The sequence below is a fragment of the Eumetopias jubatus genome, unplaced genomic scaffold (genome assembly GCF_037043125.1).
Source record: "Eumetopias jubatus isolate StellerSeaLion01/CBP00866 unplaced genomic scaffold, mEumJub1_p1.0 scaffold_5, whole genome shotgun sequence".
Classification (NCBI taxonomy): Eukaryota; Metazoa; Chordata; class Mammalia; order Carnivora; family Otariidae; genus Eumetopias; species Eumetopias jubatus.
The window spans coordinates 61021119-61033234 of NW_028274811.1; the positions used below are offsets into that span (position 1 = coordinate 61021119).

The following is a 12116-nucleotide window of genomic DNA, read 5'->3' on the forward strand; positions in this document are numbered from 1 at the left end:
TACATCAAGTTTTGAGATTAGAGATAACACATCATTTTCTAATATAGGTTGCAGAAATTGACAGCAGTAAAAAGAGACCACTGGAGAGTGATGGGCCTGTTCAAAAGAAAGCAAAGAAAGTCCAAGCAAAGGAAGGAAGAAGTGATTCAATGATGTTTGGGAACACTGGTGAGTCCTAGGGCGATGATTGTTCGTTCTCACTAGTCGTGGCACTGATACTGTCTTCTCCAGAGAGCAGAGGAGGTTATTGGAGAGTTGCACCATTTTTTCCTTTATGGACAAAGGTCTCCACTGTGCTTGAGTAGAGTGGCCCCTCCATAAGTTGTGGTGTGAGTAGGGCTTTGGGGGTGTGGAGGTAGAACTGGAGTTCTGCAATTTGGCTGTAGTTCTCCCCATTTTCTCTTTTATTCCTCCTAGCTAGTTTTTGTCCTGATTATAAAAGTAAAACATTCTTGTTATAAAAATCTCAAATGATACAGAAATATAGAAGGTAGATAACGAAAGACCCCATAATCCTTCTCTTTTAGTGAGACCTAGTAATTTTAGGGGGGCTACTGAATATTTTTCCAGGTTTCTCTATTTATACACAGCTATGTGTGTGTGTGTGTGTGTGTGTGTGTGTGTGTGTGTGTATGTGTACACACAAAGACCCACAAATTACTTAGTAATAATAGAATTGGCCCTTGAACAACATGGGGGTGAGGGGCACTGATGCCCTGCACAGTTGAAAATCCATGTAGAATTTTCTGACTCTCCCAAAACTTAACTACCAATAGTGTATTGTTGATAGGAAACCATACTGATAACATAAACAGTTGGTTAACATATATTTTGTATGTTATATATATTATATACTGTATTTTTACAACGAAGTAAGCTAGAGGAAAGAAAATGTTAAAATCATAAGAGAAAATACATTTACAGTAACATACCGTATTTATAGAAAAAAAATCCCCACGTAAGTGGACCCACATAGTTTCAACCATGTTGTTTAAGGGTCAACTGTATTTTATAAGTTGTATTATACTATATGTACTAACTTGCAATTATGATTTTCCACTTAACAGAATGTTTTGAATAATTTTCAATGTCAGGACATGTAAATCTACCTTGTCCTTTTTTAGCATGGAATTGCTATTTCTGTATACTAAAAGTCTTTGGATAAAACCACCATTCCTGAGCTTGTGGACTTCTAGAGGTAGTGTTGGATTTATAGATGGTTGAGCAGTATTTCTTTAGTTCTTGGCCTCGGAGAATTTGTTATAAGGGATAACAGAAAATGCCTCTTTCTTCATTATCCCCAGAAAAATTAGGCAGAGATTGAGATAAAAGGAAAGCAAAAAAAAAAAAAAAAAAAAAGTCTCAATTCAGTGGATCAAGCATGTAAGATATCTGTCCTTCCCCAAAAGGTAAAGTTTGGATTTAGGGTCAACATGAAAGCCTTAGTATGAAATAAGTATAGAAATGGAGATGTATACTTAAAGAGAATGATAAATCTGATAATACCCTTTTCTGTTGTTAACAAGGCAATTGATTTAGAATGTTTTGAAATAAGACTTTTTGTGACTTGTTAAAAAATGGTGCTCAGGAAAAAGGGAAAAGAGCATGTGCCAGTCCAGCCCCTTCGTTTGTTTTCCAGTCTTATTTCTCCTTGTGCTTCATTTTGGATCAGTTCTCCTGCTAAATTTTCAAATTTGGTAATCTTTTCTTCTGTGGTGTCTAATTTGCCATAAATCTCATTCAGTAAAATGTTCATCTCAGATACTGTACGGTTCATCTTTAGAAGTTCTACTTTGTTCTTTTAAAAGAAATCACCTTTTTCTCTATGTGAGTTACATCTCAGTAAAGCTGTTACCAAAAACAAACAAAACCCAAAATCCAAATCTTCCCTTTGCTTCTCTTTATGTTTGTGTTTTTCTTTACCTTTTTGATTATGTGGAACATTTTTATAATGTTTTCATGTCCATATCTGGTAATTCTGTAATCTCTGTCATTCCTGGGTCTGTATCCCTTGACTGTTATTTCCTGCTTTTTTCATGTCTAGTAAGTAATTGTTGGGGTCATAGACACTTTGAATTCTGTGTTATCATGTGTTGGATTTTGTGTTTCTTTAAAGAATGTTGGACTTTGTTCTGGCACATAGTTAAATTCTTTGTGGATCAGTTTGATCTTTTTAAGGATTGTTTTTAAATTTTGGAAGAGATGGTTTAGAGTAGTTCTGTTCCTAAAGTTTGATTTTTCTAGAGTTGGGAAGGAATACATAGTAGCAGTAGCATATTATTATATATTATTTCTACCATATGGAGAAAATGGACATTAATAACCTTTAGAACATAGATAATAAAAAAAAGAACATAGATAATAGTAAAGTGTAGTAACAGTTTTAAAAAATGATGAGGTTTGAGTATTTATTACCTTGTAATAATACTCTCTATTTATACTCTCTATTTATACACAGCTATGTGTGTGTGTATAAGTATAATTACCCCTTTGTTTTTAATACAGTTTATTTAATTGTAAGTTTATGTAATCTAATTTGTAATCATGGCTGTGTTTGACAGCTGGCTCACAAAATTCTTGAAGGTTTAACAGTTGGCTCTAATAAGCCAGTATCAGTTGGCTTCATCCAGCACACCACTGGTCTTTCTCTGTGAGCTAGTTTGAGTTTCCTCATAGCTTGAGTCTCCAAGGATGAGCACCCTGAGAGTCAGACAGAAGCTGTATTGAATTCTAAGAGCTAGCTTCAGAAGTTAACATGCCTTATGCTGTTGGATGAGTTAGTCACAAAGGCCTGCCTTTGTTCAAGAGGAGGGACCGTCTATCCCACCTCTCAGTGCCAGAGTGTCAGCATCACATTGTAGGAAGAGCAAACAGGATGGGATATATATATATATATATATCTGGCCTTCTTTGATAAATAAAATCTCCTACATGGGTCAAAATTCGACTTTTTATGTTATTAATATTCTTATTTGAATTACAGATAAACATAGTATAGAACTCTATCTCAGGAGTATTTTGATAAGTACAAATCTTTATTATCTTAATGCTTATAGTATATGTGCTACTGAAGCGAGCACTATCTTAATGATGTATAAATAAATTCAGATTTTTATGAGTACAACCCCAAGACTTGTAAACCACTCCCATCCCAGGGAAGTTTTTTAATATCCGTAGGAGGGAAGTCCTTATATAATATACACACAGTATACTTTTTTTTAAAATTTATTTGAGAGAAAGAGAACGAACAAGCAGGGCGAAGGGTCAGAGAGAGAGGGAGAAGCAGACTCTCTGCCGAGAAGGGAGCCTGATGCAGGGCTCGATCCCAGGACCAGAGATCACAACCCGAGCCGAAGGCAGACACTTAACCGACTGAGCCACCCAGGGGCCCCCACTTATAGTATACTTTTGAAGAGTGATTCAAGTATACATTTTGAAAAGGGAGAGTAATTTGAAAGAGATTCAAATATACATTATTCCAGCTACAAGATTAGCAAGAGATAAGGTAAAATTTACATGTGAAAAGAAGTTTAAATATAAATATAAAAATATATAATTAAATATAAATAAGAAAAGTTTTAAACTCTTAGGAATGGACAGAACACAACTCTTGCTCTCAGAGTTTTTTTTTTTTTGCTTTAATAGGAAAAGTGAGAGGTGATAAATGCAGTCCCTTTATCACTATATTTAATAGTGACTACCTAATAGTATTATCCTAAAGGGAAAAATAATATATTCTGGCATACAGTAGATAACAGACAGTAAATGATAGTTTTCTTTCTTTTATGGATTGCTTTCTTATGAAGAACTTTTTCAGACTGTGATAAGTGCTATGGAGAAATGTGATCTTGTTTTTTTTTTTTTTTTTTTAAGATTTTATTTATTTGACAGAGAGAGACAGAGCAGAAGCACAAGCAGGGGGAGTGGGAGAGGGAGAAGCAGGCTTCCCATCAAGCAGGGAGCCTGACGTGGAACTCGATCCCTGGACTCTGGGATCATGACCTGAGCTGAAGGCAGATGCTTAACGACTGAACCACCCAGGTGCCCCGAAATGTGACCTTGTTATAGGAACACAGACAAAAGATGATTTTAAGCCAGGGGAGTTAGCAAGAGTTAGCAAGAGTTTCATGGAAAAGTAGTTTTGAGAGGAATCTTGAAGAATGAGTATGATTTTGACATGGAGGTTGGGGTTAAGGGCATTCCGGGGAGAAAGAATAGTGTGAGTAAAGCTGTGGAGGTGGGGTAGCAGGTATGTTGGGGCGGGGTGGTGATCTGCCTTCCTTGGTGAACCCCTGGGTTCAGTATCTCTAGGTCTTTCCCATTAAGCTGATCCGTTTCCCTGGTCCGGAGTCTTCCCTGCTCTTGACTGGAGCAGAAAGCCCTGGCTGCCTGTGTTCTGAGAGCTCATGAGGAAGAGGCTGCATTTCTCAGGCTACAGGAAGCCCCTGTTCCCATTATTCCTCTGGCTCAGGCACAGTACTCCATCTCAGCTGTGCCTGTTCTACCTTCTCCAGAGAAACCTCCAGTTCTCTGCTGAGGTGGAGGAAGCACAGCTGCCCTTGAGCTCGGAGTGGGCTAGGGGTCTAGGGATCAACTTGCTTTGAACCAGTCTTCTTTATTTTAGAACCTCACTTTATTACATATTCTACTGCCCTGATTCCTGAGCCTTGAGCATTTTGTGTTATAAATGGTATTGGTTCTTTCTTTTTTTTTTTTTAAAGATTTTATTTATTTATTTGACATAGAGATAGCGAGAGAGGGAACACAAGCAGGGGGAGTGGGAGAGGGAGAAGCAGGCTTCCTGCCGAGCAGGGCACCCGATGAGGGGCTCGATCCCAGGACCCTGGGACCATGACCTGAGCCGAAGGCAGATGATTAACACCTGATCCACCCAGACACCCCAGTGGTATTGGTTCTTGGTTTTCTTCACCACTGGTTTAGGATTTAGCTTTCAGGTATGCTGAATTGGTTATTATTCATCTATTTTTTCTTCTAGTTTCGGATTTTTTATTTGTACCTGTCACTTCTTTTCTTTCTGTCCTTATGTCCTTAAAAGAAAAAAAGAAAGAAAAGAAAAAAAGAAAAACCCTACTGTAGTTTGTAATGGGGTTTCAGGACCAGGTGAAATTACATGTATGTTTCAGTTTGCTATCTTTACCCTAAACCCAAATGTTTCTTTATTTCCTTATCACATTGTAGTTAGATTCATTGCTTTAGTGAGAAGCTCCCTCTTTAAAAATCTTACATTGGTTGTGAATATGAATTGACATAATGAGAACAAAATACTATTGTTATATTTTCTTCTGATTTGCTAACTAAGAGCCAAAGAAGTGTCTGAGGACGAAGAATGTTTTAAGGTCTCTGGAAAAATTGAAAGAATTCCGCTGCGATTCTGCCCCTCCTCAAAATAGAGTCCAGACAGAGCCTCTTCGGGAGAGATTTGCAATTCTGCCAAAATGTACTGATTTTGATGATATCAATCATCTACGTGCAAAGAAAGCAGTTTCTTGTGAAGATTCCAAATCTCATATTCGTCAAAAGGTGTGTGTTTTGTAGATGAATATCCAGTTACTCAAATCAATAGGTTCGGAGGTGCCATTAGGTTCTGTGGGTTCACACAAGGCAGTGGTTCCCAGACTCAGCTAATCATCCAGATTAGCTGCAGGAGCTTTTGCATTTTAGTTTATTTATTTTTTAAGTCCATGGAGATTGTGATTTACTATGTATTAAGGAGGGAAGAATTGGTGTGTATGAAAACAGAACAACAACAAAAAAGCCCGTAGGTGATTCTGATGTACAGTCTGGGTTAAGAATCCTTGGTTTGGGGGGATTCTTACTAATGAATACAAGCACAAGTTTTATAATCCTCCTTATAGTTACCATGATGGGAAACCATAGGGAACATATATGGGTTTTGAGGTTTTTAGTTGAAAACTTGGTGATATAAAGTAAACGCAAAGGTAAACCAAACATATATGGCTCTTTACTTCCACTGTTATATGATATATTAATGTTTTTCAGCATTGCAAAATCAGGGGATTTAACTTTTGCTTTGTCATTAACATCTACAATTCAAAACAGTGGTTCGCAGGTCAGCTTTAAATTAGAATCACCTGGAGAACTTAAAAAAATGCTGTTAACAAAAACCTTCAGAATCATACTGGTTTTTGCTAAAAACGGAGTATGAATATTATTTAAAAGCTCTCATTTTAGTGTGTAATCATTTTTTTGAGTCATTTAAATGAAAAGCTATGGATTTTTAAAAAGCTATGGACTGAAAGCAATGGATTTTTTACTCATAAAAATACACCAACACAATTTTTTTATGTAATTTTCAGAAGTTTACACTCCTTCCCACAAAATCCAGGTTCACGAACTCCTCCTTCATCCAAGCTGAGATCTATTGACTTAGGAAAAAAGGTGTTTTGTTTTTTTTTTAATCTCTTTAAATACTTAGAAGCAGTTCACCTGAGTGTAGTGGTCATAAAAATATTGATATCAAAACATTTGTCTTAAGAAGCTCACTTTATTAATTGGAGAGTTTACCGTAGGGCTTCATGAGAGCTTGTTTACCATTACTTTATACATAAAATGACCACCTTGGTATTTCTGATTCACAGCACATTAGAAGTCACTAGTTAGAAGGGACACCTAGAAGTGTAGTACATGGACATCATTACAGGAGATAGCTGACTGATGGCATGGAAGGACACAGACAAATGGTAAAAGCTATTAAGTGAAGTTAAATGGCCGGGTTCTAGGGTCTGGGACCATTAGTGTGGGAGTCAACAACCCCATAAGTCTTGATAGGTTTTGAAATTCCCATTTTAACATTCTGAGAAGTATTTCCACCCAAATGGTAAAAAAAAAAGTTGCTTAATACTCAAATATTCAGATTGACTTGTTAGTATAAAAGTTTTTCTCTGCATGCCTACTCTCATTCCATATGTGAATAAAGCATAAAGTAAGAACTTTTTTTTCTAGGAAACATTTTCTTCAAGTATGGATTAAGTGTTAGAATATATAGTATTCCTGGATTTTACATAAAAGGCATGGAAACAAATGAGAGAATCCATCAAAGTTAAAAGCAAATGCATTCTCTCATCTGATACATTGACTTACCCTTCCGTTGCCACACCTTCCCACACCTCACCATCTCATTGCTGATATTTGGAGATTTGCTGGGCTGCACTATTCAGATAATTCACATCTCTACCTTCTATTTCAGCTAAGCCACATTTTTAAATGCAACTGTAAAGTACATGTTGCTAGGCTTTCTCTTGGATCAAGGTCCTCTCCCTTGGCCCTATAGGACATTTTTCTTTTTCTCTTCTCTTCCCCTGCTGATCACTGGTCTTTTTTTTAAGATTTATTTATTTGAGTGGGGGAGGGGCAGAGGAAGAGGGAAAGCAAGAATCTCAAGCAGACTTCCTGCTGAATGTAGAGACCAGAGCCTGATGCAAGGCTCCATCCCAGGACCCTGAGATCATGACCTGAGCCGAAATCAAGAGTCAGACACTTAACTGACTGAACCACCCAGGTGCCCCTGATCATTAGTCTTTTAAAGATTATTTATTTTTTTAGTAATCTCTACACCCAACCTGGGGTTCGAACCCACGACTACAAGACCAGGAGTTGCGTGGTTTTCTGACTGAGCCAGCCAGACGCCCCTGATCACTAGTCTTTTAGGCCATATATATGTATTTTTTAAAGATTTTATTTATTTATTTGACACAGAGAGCGAGCCAGAGAGCACAAGTGGACGGGGGTGGGGGGAGGCTGAGGGAGAAGGAGAAGCAGACTCCCCTTAGAGCAGGGAGCCCACTCAGGCTTGATCCCAGGACCCTGGGATCATGACCTGAGCTGATGGCAGATGCTTAACCAACTAAGCCACCCAGGCTCCCCTTTTAGGCCATATTTTTTAATTCCAGGCAGAGCTGATAAATTTTTAGATGATGGTAGTGACACAGTGACAGTTAGCTAGAAGTCAGATACATCCTACAAATTTGTCTCATTTTACCTTTTGTATAAATAAGTCTCACAAGCAAGGAATATTGCCCTAAGCTCTAAACTGGAATTAGTTATGGTTTTCACATATGAAGGGAAGGCTAGCAGGAATATTAATGTTGAAATGTGACCTTGTGCTTTATACTTTTCAAAAGCTCTGTGTCATATCTCTTTACCAAAAAAAATCATGCTGCTTTCTTGCAATCAAGATTTGTGGAATGTACTATCTTTTAGACTGTGCTTGGAAATTTGAAACATTAAGTGTAGCTTTAGCTGATGGCATACTTACTGAAAGTGGTCTTATCTACTGTTGAGAGAGAGACATTCATGCCTGCTCACTTTTTGTGCCTTACACATCTAGGAATAAATATGGAAAAGTAAATGTTAATTACAATAGATTTAATGAAATAAAATTTAAAAAGAGGTGTATAAAACTTTAAAATGTTTAGGCTTTTAAAATTTGCTTAAATAATTATACAGTAGTTTAGTTTGGCTCTTTTGTTGTTTTTTTTTCAGTCTTTTACCCTGAAAAAAATTTCAAAGCTGCAAAAAAGTTTACCTGAATATACTATGTATTCCTGTAAACTTTCACTTAGATTCACCAATTATTAGGTTTGGGCCAAATTTGCCTTCTCTCTCTTTCTGAAAACTATTATTATAGTTAATACTTTCTAAACTATAAAAATCTTTTGGTTGCCAGGATAAGACACTTTCTGATCTCAATCCTTTTGGATCATCACACATGGGTAATGACAATTTACAAAAAACTTCTGATCCTAAGCCATCTAACAAACGGACCAAAAGCATCTACACACCTTTAGAATTACAATACATAGAATTGAAGGAGCAGCAGAAAGATGCAATTTTGTGTGTGGAATGTGGATATAAGTATAGATTCTTTGGGGAAGATGCAGAGGTAAGTTATTTTTTCAAATACTGTTTCATGTTTTTCTTGTCCAGCCTGAAATATTTTCTGATATTTTTGTTTCATTTTCTGACTTTATAAGAGGACCGGTGTGATCAGTTGCTTTTTAAAATGCTGTCATTTAAAGTAAAAACTACAAATAAACACAGGAGAACTTGGGGGGTGCTAGACCAGTGGGGGAGGAGTGAGGGACCCCTTTTGGAATGTCGTGCCTTTTCTCCATGTGCTTGCCCAGGACCTTTCGTCCACTGCAAGGTGATTGGATGAATCAGATAGTGAATGAACCATAATCATGTGAGTATTTGTGTTTCCTGATGAAGACTCAAGCAAGAAAAAATTTTCAGATGGCCTATTTACTCTGAATTTATAAATTTTGACGGCCTGGAAGCTAGTTACGTCTCGGTGGAAGAGCACATTAACCGCCAGGCACCTGCAGAAGGTGTTTGAAGTCTTACAGTCTCTTTGTATGTCAGTCATCTTGCTCTGTTAGTCTAAGTTGATTTTGTATTTAATTTTGAGATATTTGATGTAGGCAGAAGTTAAGGTTAGAAGTGAATTTGAGCATTTAGTGGGCAAGTGTAGGGAAAGCATTGCTGATGTTCTGTTGGAGTCATGCATGATTGTGATGATTCCACAATTTTAGGTCTATATCATCAGATGTCAGACATCGTTGGAGAGTGATGGGGTGGCACAGCTAACATCTACCTCATGGATAGGAAGTAAAGACTTAACCAACTTTTTTTGCAGTTTTTAAAATCCTGTTGTGGCATGGAAGTGGTGATCTTTAGTATAGGTGGCATCATGTTGTGTTTGGTGTTACAAAGTTAGACTTTGAAGCAGAGTCAGCATGTTTCCTGAAGACAGGAACAGATACATAGTTGTCATCGTATAGGTAAAGGAGTGAAAGAAAATGCCATTCTCTCCCCTTCTCTCCAGGTCGTGTGGTAAGTTAAAGGCTAATGTCTTCTGGCCCTTCAATGAGGAACTAATACAGTCCAGAGTTGGGTGGGGTGAGGGAGTGAGAATGTTGGAATGAGAGTTCCATGACTCCAGTGGGCAATATCTGAGCCATTGAGCTTTCCAGAAGGTAGTGGGGAGTCAGGTGGTGTTGCCCGGTTCTGCATTCCTATATTTTATTTGTGCATCGTGCATTAGCTAACCAGACCAGGGGGTTCTCTTCTCACTTCCTCAAAGATATCCTCTGTCCAAGTAGCTTCAGAATTTATGTATGATAGTATCTCCTCATTTTCAGTATTTGCATGTGCTTTGTTGCAAATTCTTACTCTTACAGTCTCACACTCTATGCACTGAATAGTCCTTATGCAGGGAAGGCTCAGCACTTTAAGGTTTCGATAGATCTAGAGGCATAGAAGACCTGTTATATTTTTCCATGTCGTTTATAGATACAGATGTTGACCATGAGGTTAGGCTGTGGGAACTGCCAAAAATAGATTAAACCGTAGGCTTCTATACGGGAAATGTCTTTTAAACTTTTTATTGATAATACCACACAGGTAGAAAAGTGCACTAATCCCAAGTGTATACCTTGATGGATACTTTGCAAAGTGAGCAAACACCACACAGGGACTCTTGAAAGAGAAATTTATTGATAACTCTCTTTTTAAATTTTTTAGATTGCAGCCCGGGAACTCAATATTTATTGCCATTTAGATCACAACTTTATGACAGCAAGCATACCTACTCACAGGCTGTTTGTTCACGTACGCCGCCTTGTGGCAAAGGGATATAAGGTCAGCTTTGGCTTTGACTTGTACAAATGGGATTGGATTCCCTTCAGAGAGTGAAAACATGTTCTGTAAGGTGGTAGGTTGTAATTGGAATTTGGACTTTGGGAAACGCAAGTGTGTCACAATTATTAGCATTATATCTTCATGAGTTTTTAATGTACTGGAATTTTAAGGTAAATTAAAAAAAAAAAGTCTGTGATACTGTTTCTTAGTGATTTATCCACACTTGCAAGCTCTTTGTGGTACTTATTACTTAAGCCCTACATCTGGACATTGTGGACAAATGTGTTTATTTTATATGTTTCAGAATTAACCTTTTAAAGTCTTCAAATGTGTTTCTTTAAAACAATTTCCATCAGGTTTGATATTCAGTATTTATTTTTGTTGAAGGTGGGAGTCGTGAAGCAGACAGAAACTGCAGCATTAAAGGCTGTCGGGGACAATAGAAGTTCAGTGTTTTCCCGGAAATTGACTGCTCTTTATACAAAATCTACACTTATTGGAGAAGATATCCTTTTTGAATAGGAATTTTTCTCGTAAAAGTTACAAGGGCTTTGTTTTATTTATTATTTATTTTTTTAAAGATTTTATTTATTTATTTATTTGACAGAGAGAGACACAGCGAGAGAGGGAACACAAGCGGGGGGAGTGGGAGAGGGAGAAGCAGGCTTCCCGCGGAGCAGGGAGCCCGATGCAGGGCTCGATCCCAGGACCCTGGGATCATGACCTGAGCCAAAGGCAGATGCTTAATGACTGATCCACCCAGGCGCCCCAAGGCTTTGTTTTAAATAACATTTTTATTTAACTCTTCTTGGGATGGGTACCTTTCTGATGAGATAAGGCGTTCTGGGTACCTTGACATTTGCTTAGTGCGCTAGTGAAGAGAGAAGGGTTGGTAGTGGCTGGGAACAAGCATTTTCAAATGCAATTGTGAAAGGAGAGTTATTATACTTCAAGAGCAAAAAAAGAGAGCCTGGTGAAAGATGATAGCAGGTCATTAACTGAGTTGCACCTTCCCTAGACTTCCCTTCCCTAGGTTAGGTGCTTAGGGGTCTATAGGCCCCTCTGGATCTTCCTGAGGTAAGACCTAAAAAGACAGCTTATTAACTTCAGAATGTGAAAAGAAAACTACAAAGTTAGCACAGAGATAACTATGTATAAAGGATAATAGTGGGGGGGGGCACCTGGGTGGCTCAGTCGTTAAGCGCCTGAGTGAATTTCAGAAATACTGAAAGCAGTATTTCTTTTTATGGTTTATTACAAACCTTCTTATTTAGAGACCTGCTTAGCTTCTACCCAAATTATGAAGACCATTTTGTTCCAATAATATCATGAATAGGAACAGCTATTACACAGAGTAGACCCCAAATCATTAACAGTTCTCTGCTGTTCTAAGCTGATCGGGCTGTAAGAACCTGGTAATTTTATTGCTGCTT

The 12116-nt window shown here is 37.7% G+C and overlaps 1 protein-coding gene across 5 annotated transcripts in view; it reads left to right on the forward strand.

Annotated features, from left to right (window-relative positions):
- Positions 1 to 12116, forward strand: part of MSH3 (mutS homolog 3) — a 178479-nt gene that overhangs the window by 2117 nt on the left and 164246 nt on the right. For all 5 annotated transcript variants that reach the window (XM_028114541.2, XM_028114539.2, XM_028114538.2 and 2 more), the window contains exons 2-6: positions 48 to 168; positions 5321 to 5541; positions 8708 to 8923; positions 10567 to 10683; positions 11071 to 11188. In XM_028114541.2, the coding sequence (XP_027970342.1) occupies positions 48 to 168; positions 5321 to 5541; positions 8708 to 8923; positions 10567 to 10683; positions 11071 to 11188 (793 nt within the window). The remainder of the gene's footprint in view (positions 1 to 47; positions 169 to 5320; positions 5542 to 8707; positions 8924 to 10566; positions 10684 to 11070; positions 11189 to 12116) is intronic.